The 26,719-nt window shown below is 50.5% G+C and overlaps 11 protein-coding genes across 11 annotated transcripts; 10 read left to right on the top strand and 1 right to left on the bottom strand.

The window, feature by feature from the left end:
* Positions 1-966: 966 nt before the first annotated feature.
* Positions 967-2,133, top strand: TbgDal_III2770 (hypothetical protein, conserved; the record flags this gene model as incomplete). Its single annotated transcript, XM_011773928.1, has 1 exon — positions 967-2,133. One exon carries the CDS (start codon positions 967-969, stop codon positions 2,131-2,133), a length of 1,167 nt encoding a protein of 388 aa, XP_011772230.1.
* A 978-nt stretch (positions 2,134-3,111) lies between these two features.
* TbgDal_III2760 (protein kinase, putative) lies at positions 3,112-6,896 on the top strand (the record flags this gene model as incomplete). Its single annotated transcript, XM_011773927.1, is given in 2 exon segments — positions 3,112-3,396; positions 3,276-6,896. Coding segments are annotated over 2 exon segments (3,906 nt in total).
* A 325-nt stretch (positions 6,897-7,221) lies between these two features.
* On the bottom strand, positions 7,222-7,542 carry TbgDal_III2750 (hypothetical protein, unlikely; the record flags this gene model as incomplete). The annotated part of the gene is made up of 1 exon (XM_011773926.1): positions 7,222-7,542. One exon carries the CDS (start codon positions 7,540-7,542, stop codon positions 7,222-7,224), a length of 321 nt encoding a protein of 106 aa, XP_011772228.1.
* An 834-nt stretch (positions 7,543-8,376) lies between these two features.
* TbgDal_III2740 (hypothetical protein, conserved) lies at positions 8,377-9,972 on the top strand (the record flags this gene model as incomplete). The annotated part of the gene is made up of 1 exon (XM_011773925.1): positions 8,377-9,972. The coding sequence occupies one exon, from the start codon at positions 8,377-8,379 to the stop codon at positions 9,970-9,972; it is 1,596 nt and encodes a 531-aa protein (XP_011772227.1).
* A 510-nt stretch (positions 9,973-10,482) lies between these two features.
* On the top strand, positions 10,483-11,292 carry TbgDal_III2730 (hypothetical protein, conserved; the record flags this gene model as incomplete). The annotated part of the gene is made up of 1 exon (XM_011773924.1): positions 10,483-11,292. The coding sequence occupies one exon, from the start codon at positions 10,483-10,485 to the stop codon at positions 11,290-11,292; it is 810 nt and encodes a 269-aa protein (XP_011772226.1).
* A 441-nt stretch (positions 11,293-11,733) lies between these two features.
* On the top strand, positions 11,734-13,923 carry TbgDal_III2720 (hypothetical protein, conserved; the record flags this gene model as incomplete). Its single annotated transcript, XM_011773923.1, has 1 exon — positions 11,734-13,923. The coding sequence occupies one exon, from the start codon at positions 11,734-11,736 to the stop codon at positions 13,921-13,923; it is 2,190 nt and encodes a 729-aa protein (XP_011772225.1).
* A 268-nt stretch (positions 13,924-14,191) lies between these two features.
* Positions 14,192-14,413, top strand: TbgDal_III2710 (cytochrome c oxidase copper chaperone, putative; the record flags this gene model as incomplete). Its single annotated transcript, XM_011773922.1, has 1 exon — positions 14,192-14,413. One exon carries the CDS (start codon positions 14,192-14,194, stop codon positions 14,411-14,413), a length of 222 nt encoding a protein of 73 aa, XP_011772224.1.
* A 549-nt stretch (positions 14,414-14,962) lies between these two features.
* Positions 14,963-16,096, top strand: TbgDal_III2700 (hypothetical protein, conserved; the record flags this gene model as incomplete). Its single annotated transcript, XM_011773921.1, has 1 exon — positions 14,963-16,096. The coding sequence occupies one exon, from the start codon at positions 14,963-14,965 to the stop codon at positions 16,094-16,096; it is 1,134 nt and encodes a 377-aa protein (XP_011772223.1).
* Positions 16,097-16,570: 474 nt separating this feature from the next.
* Positions 16,571-18,919, top strand: TbgDal_III2690 (hypothetical protein, conserved; the record flags this gene model as incomplete). The annotated part of the gene is made up of 1 exon (XM_011773920.1): positions 16,571-18,919. The coding sequence occupies one exon, from the start codon at positions 16,571-16,573 to the stop codon at positions 18,917-18,919; it is 2,349 nt and encodes a 782-aa protein (XP_011772222.1).
* Positions 18,920-19,686: 767 nt separating this feature from the next.
* Positions 19,687-20,112, top strand: TbgDal_III2680 (hypothetical protein, unlikely; the record flags this gene model as incomplete). The annotated part of the gene is made up of 1 exon (XM_011773919.1): positions 19,687-20,112. The coding sequence occupies one exon, from the start codon at positions 19,687-19,689 to the stop codon at positions 20,110-20,112; it is 426 nt and encodes a 141-aa protein (XP_011772221.1).
* Positions 20,113-20,239: 127 nt separating this feature from the next.
* On the top strand, positions 20,240-26,293 carry TbgDal_III2670 (hypothetical protein, conserved; the record flags this gene model as incomplete). Its single annotated transcript, XM_011773918.1, has 1 exon — positions 20,240-26,293. One exon carries the CDS (start codon positions 20,240-20,242, stop codon positions 26,291-26,293), a length of 6,054 nt encoding a protein of 2,017 aa, XP_011772220.1.
* Positions 26,294-26,719: the final 426 nt, after the last annotated feature.

Here is a 26,719-nt window from a genome sequence, read left to right as displayed (position 1 = left end):
TCCCCCTTGACGTGGTAAGATGTATATCGTTCCTTTTCCTTTTTTCCTTTCCTTCTTTTTCTCTCTCTTCGAGGGGAATGAGGTTATCAGGCAGCAGAGGGTTTGTGGCTCAAATAATGCCTATTCGATTTGCGCTAAATATACCACGCGCTCTACTTCTTTCCTTTTTTAACTGCTTTTTTAAAAATTCTTTTCCTTTCCTATTAACGTTACCGGCAATATTCCTTCCCCCCCTATCCACACACACACACACACACACACACACACACACACACACACACACACACACACACGTATACACACAAACAAAAAAAGGAAAAATAGCGACGCCTCGTCTGAAGGGCGGGAAATTCTTTCCCTCTCTGCAGCAGTCGCGTGAGTGCTCCCTTTCTCACCTCTACCCTTATTACTGCCTTTTTTGTTTGTAAATTTAACGTTTCGATTCCGTGTTGGTACTGTGCGACTTGGAAGGGGACATGAAATATTTCAATACAGATGTATTGATGTGTATGCAAGTGACTGTTGCCAGGACCGCACGTCAGTACATTTTCCCTCGTTTCTCAGACTATTTAACCGTCAGAGCTCTGTTTTCACAGCTAGTTGTTCACAAACTGGTACTTGTTTATCATTCTCACTGTTTTTATTGCTGTTATGATCATCTTCGTACTGTCTTTCTTATATATACACGCACGTATGTTTATATATGTTTTGTTGCTTTTTCTGAAGTTAGCGCTGTCGTAGGCCTACACTGGAAGCGAAAGTGGTGTGGCTTGTCTGATAGCAACAAGCGACAGCGTTTGACACTTAAAGTCGCACAGGCGTTAACAGCAAAGTCGTGACCTTGACCTAGTGGAAATAAAGGCAAAGGAAACAGAACTGGAACTTTGGAGGCCTCTCCCTTTTTTTTTTTCGTGTATTTGTACTCGCATTTGTGCACGGGCGCAGGCAGCGGTGTTAGACAGAGAGATGATCCTTTCAGAAGGCGTTCCCATGACAAACGGTGAGGTGTTTTCGCTGCTTCGCCGTCGACGTGATGAGCGGAACGGGAAACATCAGCCGTCGTTTGGGCTTCAGTTCCTTGGGAACAGCAGCATTGCTCAACAGCAGAGCCAGCGGATTACTGCCCCGAAAGCAGGTAGTCAATCGATGGCAACTGCCACCCAATCCAATTTCTTTTATCCACCCGATGCGGTTCTAAAGTCTTCTGAGGCCTCCTATTCGGGTTTCATGTCCACACCACCTGTGGGTCTCTTAAATCCTCCAAAGAGCAGCGCATTACTTGCATCACCCGCTGCGTCTCATCTGGTGGTACTTTTAACGGAGGTGAGAGTGCTGCGTTACCTAAGCCGCTACTCCACCATTAGTGGCAATGATGGTGTTCGGGCAATTTATGGCCCTTCAAGCATTTATAACAGGCAACCCTGTCGTCTCCGTACCGCTTGTGCTAGTAGACTGGAGGCCCACGCTGATGAGCAGGCGGAGAACCAACAACTCGCACCAGCAGCTGCGTGTGAAAATGAAGAAGGTAGAAATGAAGATAGCGTTGATAAGAGTATTGGCGCTTTTGATGATTCGGTGCAGGCGGAGGCCTTACGACTGTTGGAGAAGCATCGGCCAGGAACTGTCGGCCATGTGAGAGGGATGGAGTCACTACTCTCACTATGGGAACAACAAGGCCGTGATGCAGAGCGGGAAAGTGTCGCACGACTTAACGTTGTGTTGCGTGAGTTGCAGAGGCGTGTTGGAGTAGCAAACCAGAACGGCGATGAATCACCAGCTTCAGGGAAGGACGAAGGCGAGTGGCATGAAAGGCGACCTGTGGAAGATCGAGCCCGTAAGTTGTTTGCTCAGCCTACTGTTCCACTCGCGATGTTTCTCAGTGATCAGCATCCGGTAGCCAGTAGTGCAAGTGCAGGTCGACTTAGTAGGGGCGGTGACACCTTCATTGATGGTGCCACACCCGAGCCTCGACGCCGCCAGTGGACGGAGCAGGATGTAATGCAACTCGTCATTGCCAGGCCAAAGAATAGTCTTGACGTGTATAGGGTTGTGGAAGATTTGGAGCAATACACGGGAGATAGTGAGGAGCTTTCAGCCTTTCTTGAGAAGGGTATTTTGGAGGCATTCGCCTAGTGAGTGCGACGAGACGGAAGTGATGAGGGGGGGAAGATAAAATGGTGGAGCTGTCGAGTTGTGTGCTCAGGGCTGAGCGCTCCTTTACACGAACCGGTTGTTGCAGCTTCTGGAGAACCGTTTCGCCCTTTTCAACGTATAAGCATCTAGTCAGATGTACCACAAGATAAATGTCATTAAAAATAATCTTTGTTAATTGCAACGACCTTACATTTCTCCTTTTTTCCTTAAAAAAAACTCTTTTTTGTCTTTTCCCTTCTTTCTTGACCGCTGTATAACTCAACTTCACACGTTTATTTGACATCAAACTATTTCCGAAGTTTTCCCATTAGTCAAGAGAACTGAGGGATTCCAGAAAGGTCTGAAGATTCACACACGTACATAAGCCCATATATATATATATATATATATATATATTGTATTTTTTTTTCAAATAGAAAAAAATATACACGCTGTTTCTATTTGCAAGTGCGCTAATATTTTTTTTTTTTAGAGAGAGAGGTCTCAAACTTCTGACCCACCGAAAACCGGAGAAAAATCGCACACAATAGGAGTTGTTGTTCTCCCTCACAGTGCTACAGAAGGAAAGGGGGCGGAAGAGAGAGAGTTATTGTCTTTCACAGGAGTGCACCAGGGTGATAAGACTACCCCGTCGTCTCTCTAGGAGTGTCATCGAAATAAAAAAGAAGTTTAATTTTTTTTTCACTTGTATAGTTTCATCGGTAGCTAGCCCTCCTTTTCTCTTTTTTCTTTGCGGCTGTGTGGTTTTGGGTAACCGTGCGCGTTGGTTTCCCATTGTTACTATTACCATTATCATTATTGTTGGAACAATCTGCTGCAGTGGAAGCTTACTGGTCAGTTTGCCGCTCATCACCACTGAAGGGGGAGGAAAAATAACGAAAGAAAAAAAAGCAAATTTGCATTTATTTGGATTCGACGTGTGCGACGTTTAGGTACACTCGAAACGTTTACCTCAAGATGAATTTCTATGAACGAGTAGCGAGTGCGTTTTCATGGGTGAGAGGCGCATCTAAGGCAAAGGAAAGTACTGATGTGCTCACAACCACCAAAATGGAGGAAACTGGAGCCCCGGAGGCGGATGTACAACAACCAAGTGCCTTCACCCCAATGAGGTTAAATGAAGGCCACCGGGATCTGGGGGAGACGACCAAAAAATCACGGGCGCAACGGCCCCAGAGAGCAGTATTTCCGAGGGAAACTTACCACGGGATGGTGATGACGATGCCTTTTTCACTTTTCTTCTAGGCTCTATTGATGGTGGGCACGAGGAATTTCTGGGTGAAATCAGTAGGAGTGCTATTTCCCTTAGTGGGCGTAACAAGCGTCAAGCACCCCTTCCTATTCCTGCGGATGCGGCTGATAGATCCGTAGAAGACGATAAGGATTCGGAGGTGAAGAGTTTGACGAACACCCCGCTCAAAGTGAGTGGATGGGAAGATGTAGCCTTAAGTGGGTTGGGCCGAGGCTCATCGCCGAGTTGGACCATCTACAAGAGTGACTCTTCTTCTGCCGCTCGATCACTTAGGGATTATGAACTGCTGGCGTATATAGGTAAGGGCACCTTTGCTGAGGTAACGTTGGCGCGACATAGAGAAACACATACATTTTATGCTGTCAAGAAGATATCGAAGAAGAAGGTGTGGGATGAGGACTGCGTCCAATGTACATTCACCGAGCGGCATCTGCTTGCATCATTCAAGCATCCCTTTTTAGTCAACCTCCACCAGGCATTTCAGAGCCAGTCATGCCTTTACCTCGTCCTCGACTTCGCACAGGGTGGTGACTTGTATGTGTTCCTGGAGACGAAGCCGTGGATTAGGGAAATGCGTCGCAAATTGCATCGAGGCGCGGGGTTCAACCAACGGAAAGGGTCAGGATTAGCGGACAGCAAAGTTATTGTTTCCGACTCACCCTTAAGGCAGCCGCCCTCACCAGGACGTTTCTCCTCCATGCGCTTCGCCCCCGATGATAGTCGCACGCCTATTCGGATTATAGTATTTTGTGCCATCGAAATCGCTCTAGTTTTGCAGTATCTGCACACGCAGGGTTTTGTGTACCGTGATCTCAAACCGGAGAATGTTCTGATGACATCTGATGGCAATGTTGTGCTTGCAGACTTTGGTGTAGCCAAATACCGCGGCGTTCCGGGTGCGGGTGGTACGATTGACTCGGGGACCCGAACAGATTTCCATGCCGGCACTTCGCTTTACATGAGTCCAGAAGTGCTGTTGGGTGAGGCACATGACTCTCGTATTGACTGGTGGAGCTTTGGTTGCATGCTGTTCGAAATGGCAAACGGGCGCAGACCATTCGATGCAAATAACCGGTACGATATAATGAAATCCATCGTTGAAACCGATGTTCAGCTGCAGCCCGGGGATTTCATGATCACTGAGCTCGAGTTGGCGGCGCGTGTTGCACAATTGACATGCCAGTATGAGGAGGAGTACGGCACCCACCGGCCGTTCCGCGGTTCTCTCGTCGAGCAGGGTGATGGTAGACAACATGCAACGGCTCCGCGGCCCGGTGGCGACAGTGCTGGGCAGCCGTTGCGACCATCTGGTCCCGCCCTCTGGACGTTTCCCCTCCCAGATCTGGTTGAGCATTCAGAAGTCACAGAAAAGACGTTGAGCGTATATGATACGGCTACGTGTTTTGAGGAAACGTGGTCGGCACCTAGTGGTGAGAGGGCGAACGCGAGCTCCACGGAACACCACCCTCTTCCTGTGGGGTCCGTGTCACTCGAGAGTAGCGACGCCTTCACGGAACACGCAACAGAAGAGCTGACAGAGGCATGTGCATTACTGAAGGATTTGATTCTTGCATTACTTCAGCGGTCGCCCGAAAAACGGCTTTGCGGTGAGCGTGTTTTGGAGCATCCCTTCTTCTTATGTCCCTACGCTACTTCGCAGCTGTACTGCAAGAGGAAAACATCCATTGTCAGTTGCGGCCAGAGGAATTCCGGTGGGTCGACGCTTAGTTGTAATGCCACCTCTTGCTTACCTCATGTCAGCGACGCTACGGACACAACATTGGACCAAGCTTTCCCCTTGATGGGCTTGCCGTTGGCTAGTTTCCGTTCACTCAGAAGGGCAAGTGTCGCGAGCCGAAGCTGTCGTAGTGACACCAAAGGAACCTCGGACCCGGAGGTTGTCAGACCACCGGGCGCACCGTTCGCGCAAGATTTCCTACACCGTTTCCCAATTCAGCGGCCCGCAGAATGGCGGGAACTATTTCTGTCGGGAGGCATCAAACCGCCGTACGTTCCACGTCTCCGAGCTGCAGATGATCTGCGTTATTTCCCCCACGCTGTGACGGCCACAGGCAAGCGGGTGGCCGATCAACAGCGAGGGCTTCGCAAGCGGCACTCTCGTTATAATGACCTCCGCACCAATTCAGCGAGGAGCCGGCTGGTAGAGCAGAGCGCCTCTGTATCCTTTTCAACAGAAGGGGCTCGAGCATTCCCTTTAGACATTGTTCCAGGCGGTGTGGAAGAGGAGGAAGAATTCAAAGGGATGAAAGAAAGGTCTCACACGCCACTTGTTTGCCCCAGGGAAAGATTGGTGTTGTCGGCGATATCAGAGTGCAACACCACCCCTGAGCCGGACTTCGGGGAGGAGGAGGAAACAAACGAGCCGAACTGCGAACCAAAATTAGGGAGGCAGATTGACTTCTTTGGGTCAGTGTCGGCCCCACAAACACCTAACGCGGTGACGTCAACATCTGCAGAGGGGTTCCCGTCCGAACCATATAAGAGGAAAGATATGAGGCATTCTTCGGGTCCAAGTGCAGAGGACGTTCGGACTCCGGAGCAGATGGCTATGGAGTGGGTGGAGGATCGGATTCGCAATGGGTTTTCAACATCGACGGTAGCTTTAGGTTCGCCTTTGGGAACCACCGTCAACGTGGGCAGCCATGTTGATGGTGGTGAGGACAACCAAAGGCCAGTGTGTACCCCCACGAAATGTGAGACGAAACTTGCGGAAGAGGTTCAGCAAGTGGGAGAGGAAGGTCAACGACGTTCCGTAAGGGGTGTGTGTCTATCGCCTAAGTTCAACGCATCTGTGGCCTCTTCTTCATCCAGAACAACTTACTCCACTTCAGCAACGGAGTGCGGTAAGGCTACTGAGATGGTATATCACCCGGCGGCAGAGTTACCCGATACACTTACGGGTGTGGCGTACGACGTGGACGATTATGTGCCCAGTAGGTCAAAAAAGCGTGGAGCGGTGCTGTTAAACCGTACGGGAATCCCCCCGCACAATTCCTTGGGTCGATGCGTTGCGGAAGAGATCTGTCAACGTACCTCTTCACCAACCGTAGGCCGTCACTCGCGTCGACCACCGCCTGTCGGTCACCAACCCGTCGCCACGCGGCGGGTGCTATCGCAAAGCCATCAAGCAGGAGGTGAGTTGGCTTCGACAGATATTCGCTCTCCGATATTGGCTGGCTACCTTAACCGAGAGTCGAGACAGTACGACGACTTCAACAGCAATCGCAGTTCGGTGGCGTCACACAATTTTATAACGCAGGGGAGTGAATTCTGTTTACCATTCCGTGCCACATTGGGTAGCGGCCAAAACTCTGATAGTAATGCTGAGAACAGCGTCTCGCACAAAATGGAAAGCACCGAGTTCACAGGTGCTAACACGGCTCTACCACACTTCATGGACTTCACCTTCAACAGTCATTCGGGCGGCGCTCGGCTACTGGGAAGCTTGGAGGGTGTTGGGAACACGTAGATAATGTCTCTAATAAAGCAAACGCTGTTCGCCACCTGCGTGGAACGGGGCGAAAGAGCGAAGAAATATGTATGCTGAAGGGGATTACGGGAGGCTGCTTTCCGCCCTCGTTCCCAGGGTTAACTCAGTTACTGGCCCCTTTTCTCTTCCTCCCTTCAACTTATCTTTTCCCATGAAGTTGAGGGAACGGGGTACGTTGAAGTGCGGAACAGAAGAGGGGGCCACTCGTTGTTATTACTTTGATCGACTTCCGATGAAAAAAAGTATCGGAAAAGTTCCATTACATTCCCCCTCTCGCTAGTCTTATTGTTTGTGTCAAGTTTGTTCATTTGTTTTCATCGTGCGAAATGCGTTCACGCCATAACAGGTCGTTGCTGAGACCGTCTAGTGGTGAAAAGAGAGCGATCCCAGTAAGCAATAGTTTGTTATGTGCATGTTTATATGGGTGTGTCTGCAACTGACCGTGACTCACCGTTTCCCAGAAAGTGAGCCGGGTGCGTGTTGATACGCTCATAAGGTTGTGCACATGAGAAACACACACCAGGTACATCGACGCATACGCATATATGAGCCTGCTAGTGTGTTTGTGTGGGCATATGGGGTGAAGTACAATTGGTGTACGGGAGGAGTACATGTGCATTTCCATCAATACGCGAGGTATTTTCTATTCACTCGGGCAGAGATGCAGTTTTTTTTTGTCTTCTTTCGTGGTGTGGTGGGCATTAGTTCTAGCTGATTAGTCCTTTTTGTTCTCACCACAAACTGCTTCGTTTTCCTTTGCTAGCGTTACTTTTTATCGATGTATCCTTCTTGTTGTTCCTGCTTACGTGGTACGGAGGTTTAAGTAAATGTACATATACGAAAAACTTTTTCACTTCAAACTACCCAGTGACTAAAAGGGGAGAAGACACTTTGTCTCTTTCGTTTCTTTCATTTCTTAAATCGCCAAATTGTTTGGTTGTTTGTGCCGTCGTTCTTTGCTTTTGCATATCCTTCTGCTGCGATAAGCGTGTAAAGGGAAAATACGCACACACGTCTGTTTACACCACCAAACATGCATGAAGGGGCGGGGATACGGAACAAAAACTACAACAACAAGCCAGTACTCGGCACGCAGGGTTCTGCCAATCGTCTTTTAACTTGTGCTGGAGTGCCGTCTCTATGTGTTAACTTGTGTCCTCCCTCTTCATATTTCCTCTTCACTATTCCTTGACCTGTTGACTCCTTTCTTACACAGCCGCTCAACTGCAAACGTGTATCCACTGACATGTACCTGTATGTTTGTATGACATTACCGTATATATTTTCCTCTTCCTTTGGGGAACCGCGCATTCTTCTTTTTCCTGGTTTTGTTGGTATATAACTGTAGGAACAGGCACCGATAGAAGTCCTAATTTCGTGCACACATCTCGTGTCCGCCGGAACTCGGCCACAAAGTTTTTTTTTCTTACTGAGGGCATTGTCCGTTTTTACCACGGTAATGGCGAGTCCGGAAGTCAGTTTCATGGACGCCGTGCGCGCCCGGTATGGTGCGCCCGGTGACAGTGCGGCGTACAGCGCCGAATCTTTCCTCGTAGGTGAGGCCTCGCGTCGACGCAACAAGAAGTGGGAGCTTGTTGGGATGGAGAAAACTCGACAGAAGCAGGCGGATCACTCAAAACTTGTGCATGTTGTGCTGCGCGGCATGAACATTACCGTTGCGGAGAGTACGACTGGTGAACTTGCCCAAGCGGCTTTGCACCGATTGGAGGAGGTCGATCTGTCGGAGAACTTTCAGCTAACTATAAGGGAAGTGGGGCGCATGGCTCAACATCTCCCGGCCCTGAAAGTCCTTCAGCTTTCCCATAGCCCCGAGTTGTTTCCTGTGGGGACTGCAGAGATTTCTGCTTCTCCCTTTGAGTCGCTTCTTGTGGCGCCACACCTGAGAAAGCTGGTGCTAAATCATGTTGGCGTGCAATCCATATGGCAACTACGGGCCGTTGTACAACTACCCCTGCTTGAGGAGTTGCACTTAGACAACAACGGCATCAAACGACTTGCCCTCTTTGTGGATGACAACGAGGAAAAAACTGGTCATCGCATCCTTCACGAAGCTAACAAGAATGATAACAACAGTGGTAATGATATAAAGAGTGGTTGGTTTCCCGCGGTTAATACACTTAGCCTTGCGCAGAACGAATTGTCGTCGTGGGGTTTAGAGAGCGGCTTGCAGGAATCGATAGGCACAGCGTTTCCCGGCCTGAAACGGTTATTTCTGACCAGTAATCGGATGCCGAATCTCAGCATTACACGTGCCTGTGCTTCCATCGTACCTCACGGAGGCGGTAATAAACATGGTGATGGGGACACCAGCGACGGATCCCTCGTGGATTACGCGTATCTGCAACCACTTGAGCTCCTGTGCTTGAATGAGAATCCAACCATCACGGATGCATGCACACTGGATGCGGTGCGATACCTCTGTCCCCACTTAACCACATTCCGCATCACGTATAGTGCTATATTCCCGCAATGGAATGAGACACTCGGCCGCATGTACGTTGTTGCATCGCTCCCGAGTATCACAACGTTGAACAGAGGTCAAGTACGGGCAAAGGAACGGATGGACTCAGAGATATTTTACATCCAGCGAGGCATGGCTGCAGAGCAAAAACAGCAGGTGGGAGAGGTACAAGATGGGAGTCAGAGTAAAGTCACTCAAGAAACATTGCGATATCCCCTACTCGATGTTCTGCGAGAGAAGCATAAGGATGTTATCACAGTGATCTACCGCGAAGGTGAGACGGCAAGTCACGATGGTACCATGCACATGATGCTGAACATAGTCCTCCGATGCGACGGTTTCGAGGACACACACAAGAGAGTGCCAAGCTCAATGTCAGTTGGGAAGTTGAAGGCCCTTGTGCGTGCAGTGTATAGCGTGGCTCCGTCCCATCAGCATTTGTCCTTCGTGTCAGGTGATGCTGGAGTGGTAGAGGCACCGACACAACTGGACAATGAGCTGCAGAGCCTTTCATTCTACGGCATGTGTGACCGGGCCATAGTACTGGTAGTTGACACATCCCTTCGGAGTTGATGCATGAGCCTCGCAACACTCCCTGAAGCGAAGCGAAGAGAATTGAAATATTAATTCGCAGCCGTGCCACCGCTGCAAAGCAACCAACCTTCTGCAGCTCTTGTTGTTCTTATATGATTGATTACTCTCCGTTTGTGAAACCTTGTGCGCGGTGGTTCCCTGGAGAGCCCTGATGATGACGCCAACTGAAGGTCTTTTCTAGCGGCCGCTTTTCGTAGGGAACATGCACACGGTGAGGGGTGATTTAAGTTGGAAATACGAATGGTAGCGGATATTCTGTTTTACTCCACATAGATATGAGGCCGCGCGTATAAATAAATAAAAATAAATGGGCGTATCTCTTGCTAACCTTCAACACAAACAATATCGGTCCGACTTCCTTCCTAATATTCGTCGCGCAACCTTCCGGTTTTCTTTTTTTTTTTTTCACGTCTTATTTAGAACTCGCTTGAACACAGGGACTTGAATAACTTCATTAGCCCAACGGCGGAGATCCACGTGAGTGATTTCATGCAGAGACTCTTTTTTAGATCGACATGCGCACGTGTCAGATGTGCCGACCTGCGGCTCAAACCACCGGTATCCATCCCGCAAGTGACTTTCCAAACCGTCGCTTTTTCCAGCAGCGCAGCGGGTGCTGCCGTGAGGAGCGGAGCCGAAGGGACGAATACAACAACAAAACGTCGCAGTGGTTTCGGCGGCGGTGCCGGTGGAGGCGGGCCCGTGAAGGATCGCTATCCGCCCCCAGCAACTGATCTCGGTGATCCGCGGCGACGCCTGGCCGTGCTTGTGGATGCCTCAAGTGTTGACCCCCGCGTGTTTCGCAACACAATTCTGCCAGCAGCGCTGAAGGTTGGCACGCCAGTACTCATACGCATATTTTCGGTGCAGCTGAGCAGTGAATGGGAACCTCTCGTGGCCGGCAGCGGAGGGACAAGGGAATCAGCAACCTCAACGGAACCGGAGTGGAAGACGTCTGGCACCGCTAATGATGGGAGGGAGGAAGTTAGTGGGGCCGCGGGGTGTCGCGACAGCGGCGCGTGGTGTCCGCCGGTGGAGTTTTTCAGGGTGGAGCGCTTCATTCCTGTGCCAATGCAAATGGAGGCCGATGCAAATCATATATTTGACTTCCGTAAACAAAACCAGATTGAGGCGGTGGCGTTTGTGTGCGGCGAGGTAGACCGCGGCGTGTTCGAAGGATTCCTTCCTAATATAGCAGGTAATGGGTTCAATCAATATGTGTTAGATGAGCTTGGTATGGCGAAGGAGGTGCTTGAAGATGGAAGATCCGAAGACGGGACGCCCACAGTGCAGAAATAAAAATAATGGGTGCAAGAAGGCAGATAATGTGAGGGTTGATGGAGGAGAGGGCTATTTAAGAAGGTGAAAGGAGTTTAGAGTACAGCAAGGGAACCGGTGCCAAGTATTCCTGTGGAGGAAAGGTGTACCTTTTTGCAGGGTTTCTCATTCCCAGAATGCACACACGCACACCCTCTGCCTTTTCGTATTGTTGGCAGTGGCGTTCGGTAAACGCCACCGCCGAGCTGTACATGCGGGAAAGGGGCAGAGGGTTCATTGTACAATGAGTCGGCGTTACTTTCTCCCTTTATCCTTCACTGCTTGTAATAAAACCCTCTTTTTGCTTTCTCATAATCGTGTTCATCCTTATTTCCCCACTTTCCGCTGTTCTCTGTTCACTTATGTGCGTGCACATACGTACATTATGTGTTGTATTTTGCGCAACGCTTACGGTACTAGTAAATGGGATTTGTCGACCGTGGTGGCGGTCGTGAAGCGAAGGGGTCGAGCCTACGGCACTCCAAGAAGAACCCTGGCGCCCCTGCTGCCAGAAAGGCCTCCTCCGTGAAGCAACAACCACTCGCACGTGTGGCTCCAGTACCACCAACCTTCAGGGATCATGTGCAACATGTAGATGCCTCAGTTGCCATTCTCTCCCGCAAGTTCGGTACGGGATACAGCGAGATGCTGGTGAGGGCTGCAAGGGAGGGTGGAGTTGGGGCTGCGCTCACGTGGTGCGGTAATTTTGAGCAGCAGGATGCGCTCATTGAATTGTGCAGGCAGCACAACGCTGCAGCATCTGTGTTGGATGGGGAGGAGGGTTGCAGCAAACTCTACTGTTTGGTGGGTGTGCATGTGAATAGTGTGGATCGTACCCACAAGCAGCAGCAGGAAAAATGGATGGAGGGCGTTGTAGCGTGGACGAGGCACCAGGAGGTAATTGGGTTGTTATCAGGGTTCAGCCTTACCCGAGACAGTGGCACGCACTTTGCGCAGGAATGTTTACTCAAGGAGCTGTGGCGGAAAGCGGGTGAGCTTCAGTTACCGATTGTGTTGCACCTTTGTCCTGACGAGCGAGACGGAGCCGTGGTAACACCCGAGGATATTGGTGCGAACGGAAACAGTGAAAACATGCTGACGGACGGAAATCACACTGTGGACCGGGCTGCTGAGCTGATCGCTGAGCTCATGTTGGATCAAGCGGATGAAGGCGGCTGCGGAAAAGAGCACGGAGCCACGAGGAAGAATCCCACCGCTGTTGTCCTTCACAATGGTGTTGGCGCGTTGAGCTGTTCCTCAGCAATGCGTGAACTAGTCAGAAAGCATGTTCCCAAAGTGCCGTCAGAAGCAACAACAGGGGCAATCGGTCGTGGTACACCACCTATTTATGTATTAGCGACTGCTGAAGGTGTCACAAGCAGTAATGCGCCGGGAATCTATCGACCATCATTTGTTCATTCCCTGCGCAACTACGTATCGCTGTCCCAGTTACTCATTGGCACGGGTTCACCGTGGAACACGCCACAAAATATCCCTGATGAATACTTACGAACGATGCACAACGAACCGGCCAACTATCAGTACGTCGCCCTCGCGGTGCACAACGCCATCAGTAAAGATGTGTTGGCTGAGTCACCAGAGCACCAGGAATTCTGCGCTACCGTGCGCGACAACTTTCTTCGCGTATTTTTCGGGTCCTCTCCTAGCGGCAAGCAGTCGCCACAACAACCGTGTGACGCCAGAACGGAGGAGGCGGTGGGGGAAAAAGCTGCGGATAAGCCTCCAAAGCCCCCTGTGCATTTTGATCCCTCCATTAAGACATCGTCTGACGCAGTGAAATCCTCACCTGAGTCTATGCGATATTACTTGTGTCTTAAATGTAGGCGGAAGCTGTTCCATGAACGCGCTCTTCTTACGCACCCCCCAGATGCTGCCCGAGCCCATTTCAATGTTCGCCAGGCAGCGGCAGGGAGAAAAAATGCGTTGAAGGGTAAGCACCAACCGGCGGTTGGTTCGTGCGACAGTGTTTGCTTTCTTCGGGTCGTTGATGGTGCAGAGGGCGAGTGGTGCGTTGAAGATAGTGACGTTGTTGTGCACCGATTGAATGCAACGGTCAGCTGCGGCGGTTGCGGCTCCAAGTTGGGCACTGCTGCTGATGATTGCTCCTGTCCTTGTGGCTGCGTAATCGCGGGGACTACTGCAAGATTGGCGGCCACCAAAGTTGAGGCCCCAATCGGGAGGAAGGCGGGAGGTGATCTTGACGAACTTCTGTTGGAAGCTGCACGGGAGCGGGAACAACTGTTGTTGGAGCGCGAGACTGCTGGGCACGGTTGTGGAAGTGACAGTGATGACGACGGTGAAGGCAAGCGAAAGGTAAAAGAGGCCAAAAAGAATGTTAAAACCAACAATCGCTCGAACTTTACGCACTTCCGAAACAAGAATTTTGCGCCCAAGCAGCACAGAGGTCATCACGATGGGTCAAACGTTGCCAACGTTGGCATGAAAGACGATGTTGATGAGGTCAGCGATGGAGACGGTGACGGTGACGATGAGAGGCGGGTAGTGGAGGACACTGCTGCGGGGCGGAGGGCGCGACGCAAGCAAAATAAGAAAAGTAACCGACACAGCGTAAGTGAAACCCCTTCTGAGTAGTCCCCGTCGTATGTTGTGCGCCCCTGTTGATGTACTCGCTAAAAGTTCCCTTGCAAACATATGAGGGCATAGCGGCACTAAAAATAATTCTGGTTGGGCAGCATTAAGGTGTGAAGAAAATATGTCTAAATTACATTTGCAATGCTTTTGCTTCTACTGCTCCTATCGTTGATACCTTTATTTGATTCCTTCCCCTCTTCTCTATTATTCTGTGTTTTTTTCTTTTGTTTTCACCAGTTTGTATTCACAACCCCGTTCTCGGCGTACTATGTCGAGTGACGAAGTTGCTGCCACCGGAAAGGGTAAAAAACCGGCTTGTAAGATATGCTGCGCATGCCCAGCGGAACGTCAGGCGCGTGATGAATGCACTCTTCTAAAGGGTGTAGAAGCCTGCCAAAAGGAAATTGGGGCATTCTACAAATGCCTGCTCCATGAGGGATTTTCGGAAGAGGAAGTCGAGCGTCTCCGAGGGAGTGTCCGGAGTTTTTAGTGTCGTGTTAACTTAACAGATGAATATTGTTGGACGCTATACGACTGTTGCGTTGTTGCTGCTATCGTTATCATGAGACGTGAAGGGAATTAAGAAGCGAAAACGGAGAAAGATGAAATGTGTGATTTTACCGGTGAGGGGAATTGTTTCATACGCTCTTCACACCAACGAAAAGTTGTTGAAAACTTTTTGTGTTGCCGGCATGCAGTTTCGAGACGATTGTGCGATTCGGGAGGTAAGATATTTTTCTTCGTTTTTTCTTTTAGTTATAAAAGCTATCGGTGCTTTGCAATTGTGGCAGTTACGGTTTCCGTTGATCGAAGCTTCATTTTACATTATTATTATTATTTTTGCCTTCTCTTGGTTTTACACTTATTATTTACAAAATGTTTCGACCATCTCCGTCACGGGCTTCTGCTATGTTGACTCTCTTCTGTATAAAACCCACGGTGCCCTCCCCATTCAACTCAAATATTCCTTTCCCCCATTATTTCCCCCTACTGTTTCCTTTTCCTCTATTTCCAGGTCGCAGCTCGTGGTGTGATCCGGATGTCCATCACCACAGCCGGCCCCTTGAAGGAGGCGAAGCAAAGGCACAATATAACAATTTTTCCTCACTTCCGTGACCGTCTGGCGTGTGATCCCTTGAACTTTTTTTGTGTGTACGCAAACTTTGAGTTCAAGTGGGACTACACAATAGAAGAAGCGATGCTCGGGGTGTTCGAGCTTGTGGATACTATGGTGGAGACAGCCAGAATTGCCTTTAATGCTGCAGTTGATTACTGGGAGAAGTTGCCCGCACAGACGCAACGCGTCCACGCGGTGAGAGAACTTTTGATGCTTCCCTCAGCGCCGCTGAGTAGTACACTTCTTACTACTTTCTTGCGGAAGGAAACCAGTTGGCGGGTTGCCTCGCGGACCTCCAATCCTTCAGAGACGCCATCCTTGTCACAGAGTGTTATTGGGCGATCAAAACATCATCGCACTCCCACCACGAATGTTGGATCGCGGGGGAGAAGGGCGTCACTCCCATATGTGTCGCAGCGCTCGCCAGCCCGCGATCGGCATGAAGAGGATGAGGAGATTATGGCCAACTTATTGAAGCAGTGGCACCCTCCTCACAATGCACCGCGCTGCCGTCTCATTTTGGATATTGTGGCGTCCCGCAAGTCTCTTGGCGGTGAGCCGCACAAAAGCAGACCTTACCGTTTGGGTCAGATGGTTTTTACTCATGTACAGAAAAAGTACCCCTCAGAGGTCACGTCAACCTTCGTGGGTATAAGCGATAGTGCCATGACACTCGTTGGTAGAGATATACTCTTTCCGTATCGAGCCACCGCGAGCAGCGGCGGCGCTGGTAATAGTTCCGCCAGGGGTCCCAACACGCAATCCTTTGGGGGCCTCGGAAGTCCACGGGGTGGGCATGGTTTGGTTCGTGGCTTGACTAGGACTAATTCTAGTGGTTTGGGGGATGCTTCCGGTGCGGGGGCTAACTCAAATGACCCGGTCAGTGGTGGACCAGTAGGTTACAGCGGCCAACTTTTTGCTAACTTAGAAAAAATGTTAACAGCCAGCATTCCTTGCCCGCGTATAGTGACGGCGCAGCCAACAAATGTTGAGCGGGTTGACAATGTTCGATTACTGGTGTGCTTCCCACCACTGGGGGACGAAGAGGTTTTGTAGGTCGTGCAGGACCCATACGTATACAGGCAGCGATAACGGTGGTTGTGTAGAGAGTCTCCGAGCTGTCCTCTCCTGCAGTCCGACTTCAGTTTGGGTTTATGCTGCGGTGACAGGAGTTTACCCCCGCTTCTTGATGTGATCATTCAGTGTACAGCACAAAATGGAAAGGTGTGGACACGCTGTCGTGCTAGTTGGCTAACTTTAATTCCTTTGTGTTATTATCCACCATTCTTTCTTTGTGCACTGGCTGTGTTTGCTTCGTTGCATCTAACGTGTCTTGCCGCCCTCTGGCGTTGAGTGAATGTGTGTATGGAAGCTATTTTAACTGTGTTTTTGTGTTTTTGTGTTTGTTTGTTTGTTTGTTTTTGTTTGTCTCACGTTGCTGTTGCTGTTGCTGTTGTTGTCGTTGTTGTTTCGTTACATTAACAGTTATTGGTAGAAGGGGCCGGGGAAGAAGGAGCTGTTGGCGACAGCATGCGGGTGTTTAGCTCCCCACGGGTTGCTGGTATGGTGCTCACTCGTGCCGCGGCACCACTCGTAACGGTTTCTTTGCGTCCGCTATCGCTATCGCAGTTGGCAAAGGCGTTCGCTGAGCTAAGTGAAACCGATGGAGCGCCGAAACCGCCACCTCCAGCAGATGGAGCGGCATATGACGCCGCGTATCCCGAAGTCCGTCGTCACGAACAGGACGCAGCTGGAAGAAAACACGCCACAGAGCCGGATCCTCAGGTGCGCAAAAACTCAACCGGAGGAGGCGGGTTGCAGACGAATAGCAACGTTGTTACCTTTTCAACCATGTACCGTCACTCCCTTTGGGAACTCTCTGGGCCACAGCTTGCCACCCGGATGGAGGCAGAATGTAAAGGAATGCATCATGGACACATGGTACAGTGCCTTGTGGAGGTATGGCGACGCTTGCGTGATGCTCCTCCTTCATCCTTTGTAATTTCCGTTCCAGAAGCCCGCGGGGGGACGGGTGTGGGTGGTCATATTCCCGCACCCACAGGCTCATTGCCGCTCTTTCGAAGTGACTACTTATTGGAGTGTGTACTGCGGACTTTGGCGAAGATCAATTTGGACAGTATTCAGCACACCTCCGTTGTCGCTGCTTGTATGGACGATACGGTGGGCGAAGTGTGGGTCTCAGAGCTTAGTCATCTACTGCTTCAGTGGTTAACGGTCCGCGTGGCTTGCTTTAGCCCATCTAGCAGTGCGACGTTTCTTCACCTTATCGTTCAGCAAAAGTTATTCCACGCTGATGCCGTGCTGGAAACCTTATGTGATAATATTAGGGTTCACCTAAACAATAACGCATTTCAGGGTCCCTCTCATTTATCTTTGCGTACTTCCGCCCCTGGTTCGAACGCAGGAGAGTTGTTCGGCGTGAGTAGCTATGCTGTGTTACTGGACGCCATATCGCGTTGCCAGATCCGGTTTATGAGGTTGCTGAAGGCGGAAGTGCCGCTGATGAATCGGCACACAACTTCCCCTGGTGTTTCCTCTATCAATACTGTAACAGTGGCAGTGGAGAACCTCAAGCACCCCATTCTAAACGTGTCCCTTTATGAAACGGTAGTAGGGGGGCTTGTTCGCGGCATAAGGGATGGCTCTCTCCACATCACGCGGCAGGGCTCTCCAGCGACATTTTTTTTCCTCACGTTGGCTCTGGCCAAGATCAAATGGTTTCGAGATGATTGTGCGGAGGTGCTCCTTCCACAGCTACATGAGGCCATCAAGGCATTTCCCGGCCAATTCCTCGGTGTTGTACTATTTTTAGGACGTCGTGAGGTGAAGGTGTGCGCGGTAGAAACAACTGAGTTACTCTTGCAGACGCTGCTCAATGCAATGCGGAAACGCGGCTGCCGCTACGACACTCAGTCAACATCATTAAAAAAACGGCACCACAAACTGGATAGCGCCTCTCTGGTAGCCTCAGGGGTAGTGACAGCGGAGCTAGACTGCCCCGGCACTGATGCTGGCGCAATGGATACCGCAGAAAGCGGTGGGTATGATGATGATGATGATGATGAGTTGCAGCTGTTCTCCACTCGGACCTGCTCTTCGGAGCCACTGGGAGTTGCTGAGGGGCTACCCGCTGCGGAACGTTCTGCCACATCTGCGAAGCAGGTCGGCCACTTTACCACTAGTTTCATTGACATCGGAACACTCCCGGTGTTTCTTGAGAGCCTCAATCACATCGTATCTATAACAATGGAATATTGTCGTTGCCAAGGGCAAGCTGCGCGGTGCAGCGCATTGGATGCTCAAGCCACAGCTCTGTATGAGGCATTGTTAAATGATGCGCATGCTGGCGTGAAGTCACTTAGGTTTCTGATGGAGCGCCCGGGACTTGTGGAGAAATTACTTTCTGCCCTGCTTCAAATACCGCGAGAAAATGAGCACCCATTTGTTGTTGAGGTTGCCTACGTCTTTACGAGGCTGGTGGGCGCTCGGCGTGTTAAGTCACATGACACTGCCACTAGTGATGGTGTAAAAACAGTTAATGTTGTGCCCCTCTGGCAACGGCGCACAGTTGCCCTTGTTGACCTCTTGGTAGGGCGTGAGCTCTTAGCAGCGAACACATTTACGATGCCCCAAGAGGTTATTCAACTCGCCCCTCGGGTTGCTGCTGCTGTGGAGACCGAACGGTTACAGTTGGAGGTGCGATGGAATGATAACCGGCATGAAAGCGACGGTGCAGCGAAGGATATAAACAACCGTTCACAAGGGAAACGAAGGAGGGTTGTGAAGCCGTCGATGGTTTTTTCCAGATTTGCCTCGGTTGTAAAGTGCATGAAACAGCAACAGGCAGCTGCACTGTGAGAAGTGAAGGAGGCTTTCACCAATATCTGAAGGGTTGGGTGGGACTTTGGGTGACTCGTTACCTTATCGATGCCACTTGGAGGGAAGAGGTGCGTTTTGTGGTATTCATGGGCATCGACACAAAGCGCTTAATATTGTTATCTCACTGTTTCGTTCGCGCAGTACACCCAATGTAGTCGTTAATCGTTCTTTTCTTTGTATTTCCCTTCGATCAGTTGACATTCATAATGTTTCCACTCAATAGTCCCAAAGAGTTCGCGTGGCCATTGTCGAGCTGAAGCTCCTGTCCTCAATCAGATAGACATTCATATATGCACTATGTGCTCCGCCGCGTACGCACACAGACAAGTGCCCGAAGAGAGACGGAAATGGCCTAACATTGTAGCGGATGAACATTTCGCCGAGGAAATGACAAATGTGTGTACCCGCAGACTCAAAGCGCAGGTTATGTGACATCGAGCACATTTGGCCTTAAAAATAGCATCTCACCATCATGAGGTGCGCTGTACCGTAGTTGTCGTGTGCACCGGAAGGTGCTGCGGGAATCTTTTGCATTGTAGATGTAAGATGATGTGGCTACCGTCAACAATATCAGCTAGAGAAAGTGAAGCGAGAAGGCTGGCACACCGCGATGGAGTGCATGGGAAATTGAAGGTCGGCTGAGGTGTGCGTTATTGTTTTCTTCTCGTGGTGTCTTCCGTTGCGCAGCGGAGTGCGGCCGCGCTGTAAGGGGAAGAGCAGCTTCATAAGCATTAGAGACAAGCGCCATGTGGTGCAAGAGGGTTCGTATGATTATGCAATGGGGAGCGAGAGGGAGTACAAAGTGGTGTTCTTTTATATTTTTGGAAATGTCGTGGTCCATTTTCCCCCTTTCAACAGGGCAGACGTGTTTGCTCAGTTTCCCGTACGGGTATCTCACGAACCAAGAAAAAGAAAAAGAACGGGGATATCAGGATGAAAAGACCCTTCTCCTACAATATTGTGCCTTTATTTTTGTTTATTTCGATTTACGTTATCGTTTCTCACAGAGGGACAGGAAAACCACGAGACCTGCTCGTAGTGATTCTCAAAAGAATTATTGTTGTAGTGCTACCCGTCATCTTTGTCATTCTGTTTTTTTTCCACTTTGTCATTCTATTATCATAGTGTGTTTTGCTTCCGCTGCCAGCACTTTGCCGCGTAGCCCACTTTGACTGCTTGTGTTGGGTATATGATGTTGTTATCGTTTGCATTTCTCTTTCAAGTGGTTGTCACCTGTTTCCCCTCTCGTATGGAAACGGCAGCCGTCGCTTGGGGGGGGGGTGGTGGTGGCTGCTTCTCATGAAAGCGGAAGGGCAATTATTTTTTATGTCTTACTTTTGTTTTAACTCTCTGCTAACTTTACTTACCGAGTGCCGTACGCCAACTTGTGTGTCTTTTGTTTTTTGTCTCTTCCGTTTGATAAGAGCTTCTACTCCGTTTCTCTCTCCAATAGCTCTAGAAGAGGGTTGGATCGTGAGGTGGACGCACAGGAGGAAGAAGCAGATGCTCCAACTGTCCACTTCGTACCTTCAACGCCTACAACGGCTTTATGCCCACTTTAAGCAGAACCTTCACACGCTATTAGGGGGTTGCTGCACTGCTGTTGAGCTTCTCGACGAGGATGACTTGACCAACTGGTTCGTTCAGTTGCGCTACGAGGATGAGAACAAGAAAGAGTTTATCGTCTCCCTGCGAGTGCTTTTTTTAGAAGAGCTGCAGCGCATGCCACTTGTTTTTGTTGTCTCGCCCCGTCTCTTTGCGACGTTTATCCATTATGGAGCCATTTGCTCTTTTGAACTCATGTCTCAGCAGTGGACGGTGGATGTGGAGGGTCTCAGTTTGCTGTTTCACTCCCTTTACACAACACTCAACCCGTTCGGGTGTGACAGCAGGGTAACAGTTGATGAGTCGCGGCGGTGGTTGGTTGGGAATGGAGCTCATGGAGGAAACGACGATGCCGCATGGATGCCACAGCAGTCAGCCGCTTCCGCCTACTCTCTTGAGGAGCATGACTTAGGAATCCAACACATTCGAAACTCCCACCCGCATCTCTTCAGAAGTAAGGTTACTGGACAAAAGCGAATTCCCGAGGCAAACCAACTTGCAACAAGGGAGGGGCTATCAGCAGCAGCCACGGCAGTAACGAACGATGAGGGGCAGCGCAGTTCTGCAATCACAAGTGATGACGGGATTGAAGGGGATTCGGGCACGACACGGAGGGAGAAGGTGGTGTGTTCATGTGGAGAATTGCAGCAGATGCGTTTCTCGTCTGAGGTGATGGACATTTTCTTGGACACTCCACGAAGGCGGGCGTTGTTTCAGTCACCGGAGCACCCTACCAAGGACACGGTTGTGGATGATGATATGTTCGTTTGCAACCTCCCGTCCACCAGTGGCGCACTTCGCGAAAACTTATCTTTTAACATTTTGCTTGCGCCGCTGTGCGCGAGGGAAGGGATGCTTAATCCACCGCTAGATAACAATGCGAATCCCACAGTCAATAGCCCCGCTTTTGGGAGTTCAGCTGGGGCGGGAGAATGCAAGACGGATGCCGCCGAAACAATGGAAAATGAAGTTTTGTCTCGCTTAGCCGAGGAGGGGAGGGACGAGGTGGCCCCAGTGATCTGCACATGCGCTGCAAGTGAAGGAGAAGCTGGAGAAGAAAGCAACTCCGTTGGCGAAGGGGGGAGTGGGGGGACTGGGATCAACTGTGCCTTCTGCAACAAGAAAAAAACCTGTGAATGTGCCCCCATCCGACTGGTCCTTTGTGGTGAGGGTGGGAGCGGAGTAGAGTCTTTCCTCACCTCCATCAGATGGTCAAGCACCACCGAGCAGTGTGTAATTCCACCAGATTGTACGTTACGGTTGCAAAAACTCGAGGTGTATGCCTCCGTTATCACCGTATTAGGAACGCTGGAAGTAGATAGTTGTATTGTCACCGGAAACATTGTGGTGGAAGGGCAGGGTCAAGTGATTTTCTCTCGTTCAAAGTTGTTCGTCGATGTGCCGGATGGCTACCGCGAGGGAATTCTAGTATTGGATGAATCGAAGTTGGATCTGCGCGATGGGACCGTGATGAAGCGCTATGCTCCCCCTTCCGTTGATTGCCAGGACACTGGTTTTACGGGAGTGGCCTCCCTGAACGTTTTGCATTCTTTTATTCATGTTTCAAATAGCGCACGGTTGTGTGCCCGTGGCGGATGCAGTATTGCACCGTCCGAGTGTGAGCGGGTTATTCTTGCTGAGCAGGATGCTTCTGTGGATATCTCTGATTGTGACATCATGGCTGGCTACATCAATGCCGTGAGCGTTGCTGGATGCCGGGCTTTTTTCGCTGGCACTCGGTTTTATGGCGGGGATCAAGTCGTTTTTGAGGCATCCGACGGTAACCGTCCCACAGGCCTCAGTGTAGAGCTGGGTGGGTTGGTTACCGCCCGTCACTGCCTCGCTGAGTACGTTTATTTTGGTTTTTCAGTGATATCACACTCGGTGGCACACTTCTACAGTTGCCACGCTGAGCACGTCGTTAACGGATACACAGTTGAAGCCTCACGTGCAACATTTGACAGCAGCTCTGCCTTCACAAATCATGTGGGCATATTTGCTTTGAACGGTGCCAAGTGCACAATCAACAACGACGCAGGACCCCCAGAGCTATTTGAGAAACGCTGCCGCACGCTACTGGCGCTACGCGGTCGTGAAAACGGCTGGTACCGACTGCCTCTAATGAATACCTGTGGATCTGGGGGGGATAACGAGAGCAATGCAGTTTTTACTGTGGAGGGAGGTGAGCTGCGGTATGACATGGGTCGCGGCTGGCGCGGCGTACACAAGTCTGCCCTGCCGTTGGCTGTGGATGAAGTTGAGCAAGAAAATGATTATGTCTCTTCTATTATAAGAGCTTTTTCGAAAAAGCGGAGGGGAAGTGGCACCACCAAGAGCAAAGGGAATAAAGCAAACAATAGCAATGACTGTGAAGGTGTAGCAACGGAAGCGAACACGGAGACCTTACTGCCGCTGTCGTTCGTAGGAGGTGCATTTGGGCTAGAGGTACGCGAGGCAACTGTCGTGGCCAGGGGTTTGATACTGAAGGACACCGGGATAACATCCATATTTGCCTACGATAAAAGTTCTATCGAGTTAACGGACGTGATCGTCATGTCGACACTTCCGGCATCGCGTAAAACGTGCGCGGTTAGAATTGTGAACAGTAGTGCAACATTGAGTCGCTGCTTAGTTACTGATCACTCTCTTGGGTTTACTGCCTCCCAAGGATCTGTTGTTCTTTGCAGGGAATGCGTGGGGGTGTGCCGATCCAACAGTTTTGTGTTTGATGGTGCGGAGTGCAGGTTATATTCCTGTGGGGCATACGCAGAGCAGGTTGGGGTGCTCGTCTTTAATCAGTCTAAGCTTAGCATAGACAACTCGGACGCACCACACTGTATATTGGGTGGCATCCCCTGCATTTTTCAGTGCCGCATTCGCGGATTGGATAGCCGGTCGAGTCACGTTCGATGCGTTGGCGTTACCGTCCGTGGAAGTCTTGAGAGCGGTTTTACTTCTCACAACGGTGGCTATTTATGCCTCAAAAAGTGTATGGTGGACATGAGCGATGACCCGTTCCATGGCTGTACAGCTTCTGTAGCGCCGCCCGATTTACCAGGCGAGCCCCAATCGACTGAATCGCCGGTGTACGCGCCCGTCATCACTTGCAGTTCCGTAAGTGTCGACGGAGGGTGCGGCGTTTGCAGGGATTTGGATGAGACCGCCACGACTTCCCCCACGTGCTTATGCGGTGGAACGTGGAGTTTAGGTGTAAAGGCGTGGGCAGGTAGCCATTGTGAGTTAACTGCGTGCGAAGTTCGTCACGTAACTTTTGGTTACGCCGCGCTTGACGCGGATACGGAGATGGAGGCCTGGCAATGTGTAGCGTCCGACGTTGCCAACGGTTACCTGGTGGATAGTGCGAAATGTTGTCTTAATCACTGTACTACTGAGTGTAACCATGTTGGTGTGCTTGTGCTCAATCAGGGAACGTGCATTGTTCATCACGGAAGTTACAGGGCGCGGGTGTGCGGTATTGAGAACAGAAACGGCATTGTGCAGGTTGAGGGCAATGTGAAGATTAGCGGATTCTCGCGCTCAGGTGTCCACGTAAACTGCGGTGCAAGATTTGACGCGACGGTGGATAGCCTCTTAGAGGTCAGCGTATCCGGAGACTTTGGAGCATGTCGGCTGTCAGGCCCTTTGGGACCCGCAACCACTTGTTCTAGTCTTTGCGGTCAACCCCCATCTTGTTTTGTGATGGACAAAGGGACGGCTGTTATTCATAATGCAGTGTTTGGCGGCGGCGCGGCGATTGCGGTGAGGTGTGGTGTCGAAGCTGTCGCGTACCTGTATCGGTGTAAGGCAGAGTTTTGCAACGTCGCCTTCAACGCTCTAGTTGGGTCGAACGTGTATCTATCTGATTGCTTAGCACAAAATGTGTGGAATTACTCGCTGCTAGTTTCCCATGGCGGAGCTATCCGCGTGACAGCATCACGGGTGTTTTCTCGTTTTTCCAGTGTGAAGAATGTCTTCAGCGTCCTGCAGGGGAATGTGAGAATTTTTGGGAAATGTGTACTCGACAACACCGTTCTTCACCTGAACGGTGATGCTGCTGCCGCTGCGGATATGGCGCCGCAGTCTCTGGAGTTAGATGGTGTATTAGAGCAAGTGGGGTGTCCCATTCGTGTTTATGAAGGCGGCCAGCTGTCCATGAACTCGTGTTATGTAATAGTGCAGGAAACGCAAGCTGCACAGTTGAATGTCCTGGAAGAAGACAAATGTGATTGTGGGCACAAATGCCCGACAGTGCGGGCTGCCATCTTTGCTAAGGGATCGAATGCGTATGTTCGACTGCGCAATGTCTTGCTGCAATGTGTTCCAACACCATGTCTTGCAAACAAAGCCGGTTTGTCTCGCGGCACTTCATCTGGCCATGTCCCCCGTGCCACTGATTCATTTAAGCCTGGAGAAATAGGCCAACTTCACAGCAAGGTGATTTGGCACACATTAGTACTGCATAGCGGGGCCAGGGGTGAGGTGTGCGGGGCTGCTGATGTAGTTCCCCCAATGCACAATAAGAATATGACATTTTTCTTTCACCGAAGCACATCAGAGGGAGCCACTCACTCCGGGAGGTTACCATCACGAGAAGAGTCCAGAAGACCTGCGGCTGCTGTGGCGGGTGTGCCGCGTGATGACGTACGCTACCGCACATCCGCAGCTGATATTGATATTGGTCCAAGACAAAATGGTGGGTGCCCATTAAATGAAGAAAGTGACCAGCAAGCACCAAAACCCACGAAGCGGAGTGATTCAGACACCCCAATATTGCCTGTACGCTTGCATGTTACGGATGGGTCTTCATTGGTGTTGGAGAATGTACGTGTGCGACAGCTTTCGGTGGCAATGGATTCAAGGGTTGCTGCCACTCGCTGTGTTTTTGCCGGCTCGGAGGCTGTATCTGTTGTTAGTGACAGCTCTCTGGAGGCAACTCGAAGTGTATTTATAAGTGCTGTTGGGGGCCCTGCCTTACAAGCAGAGTGTGCCAAGGTATCACTCACGGGATGTAGCGGCTACTGCATCTACAAGGAGATCATTATAGCAAGACATGCCACAGTAACACTGAAGAATTCTGTGTTGCATGCAATAGCCTCTTCCACGGCTGCACATGGCGGAATCCAATCACCCACAACTTCTATCCCGTGGAGCGACTTGCCATGGTGTGCTGATAACCAACCATGGGATTATGGAAATGAGGGAAAGCACTCGAGGTCCGGGCCAATACAAGGACTGGATATAAGTTCGTTTACCTTAGCAGCTGTCCAATGTGGCCATTCCACACAATTTGGTAGCTGCGGCAGTTGCTATGAGGCACTGGGGGGATGCGAGGTGAGTGGATGTGTGAGGCTGCAAGGCGGCACTAATCATGAAGGGGAGTTGCGCAACTTCAGTAGCGGCTTTGCTTCGCCACGTTTGATGGAAGTAAAGAGTCCAGTGGAACCAAGTTTCATGAACCATAATGCGGGTCAAACTATCCGCCCCTCGCTGCACGCGTCGGAGCAACCTGCTCTCCATCAACGAACAAGCGTGAGGCTGGAAGATTCCCATTTACGCCTCTGCCTTCGCACACGCATTGAAGGTGCGGTTGTGGCCGACGCTGCGAGTCATACGCGTGTCTCGCGACCTCCACAACCATGGCGTGTAGTATGCCTCCTGAGAGATGTGTCGGTGAATATCTCCGTTATTATATCGAATAAACTTGTGAGTGCAGTTAAATTCCTTCAGTGGCCACTAAAACGTGAGTGAAGCTGAAGATGGGAGAACGATGGCCGCGATATGAGTTAGCCGTGGCACCCTCTGCTGAGTTTCGTCCCCTTTGCTTTGGAAAGTGTTAGTCGTAGTCAAATGTTAAAATTGTAATGATCACTAGTGCTCATGTGGGAGTGCCAGCATACGCAAGTGGTAGATGTCTTTGCTTTACCGAGGATGTTTTGATCCTCCTTCATGCGTGAAAGTTGGTTTTGCTTTTAGGCCTCACAACCTTGACGGTGTGTGAACCCTCCTAAGAAAGTGGGTGAGGTTGCTTTTGTTTCTTTTCTTCGTTTGTTTGCCTTTCTTTGTGGGATGTGTATGGTGATTATCATCTCGGCATATGATACATATTTCTCTCAATGGGATGTGTGTGCGTGGAGTGTCCTTCCCCATTCGCTTCTCCCCGTTCAAGTGTTTTAT

The sequence above is a fragment of the Trypanosoma brucei genome, chromosome 3 (assembly GCF_000210295.1).
Source record: "Trypanosoma brucei gambiense DAL972 chromosome 3, complete sequence".
Lineage (NCBI taxonomy): Eukaryota > Euglenozoa > Kinetoplastea > Trypanosomatida > Trypanosomatidae > Trypanosoma > Trypanosoma brucei.
This window is presented reverse-complemented; position numbering and strand designations above follow the sequence as displayed.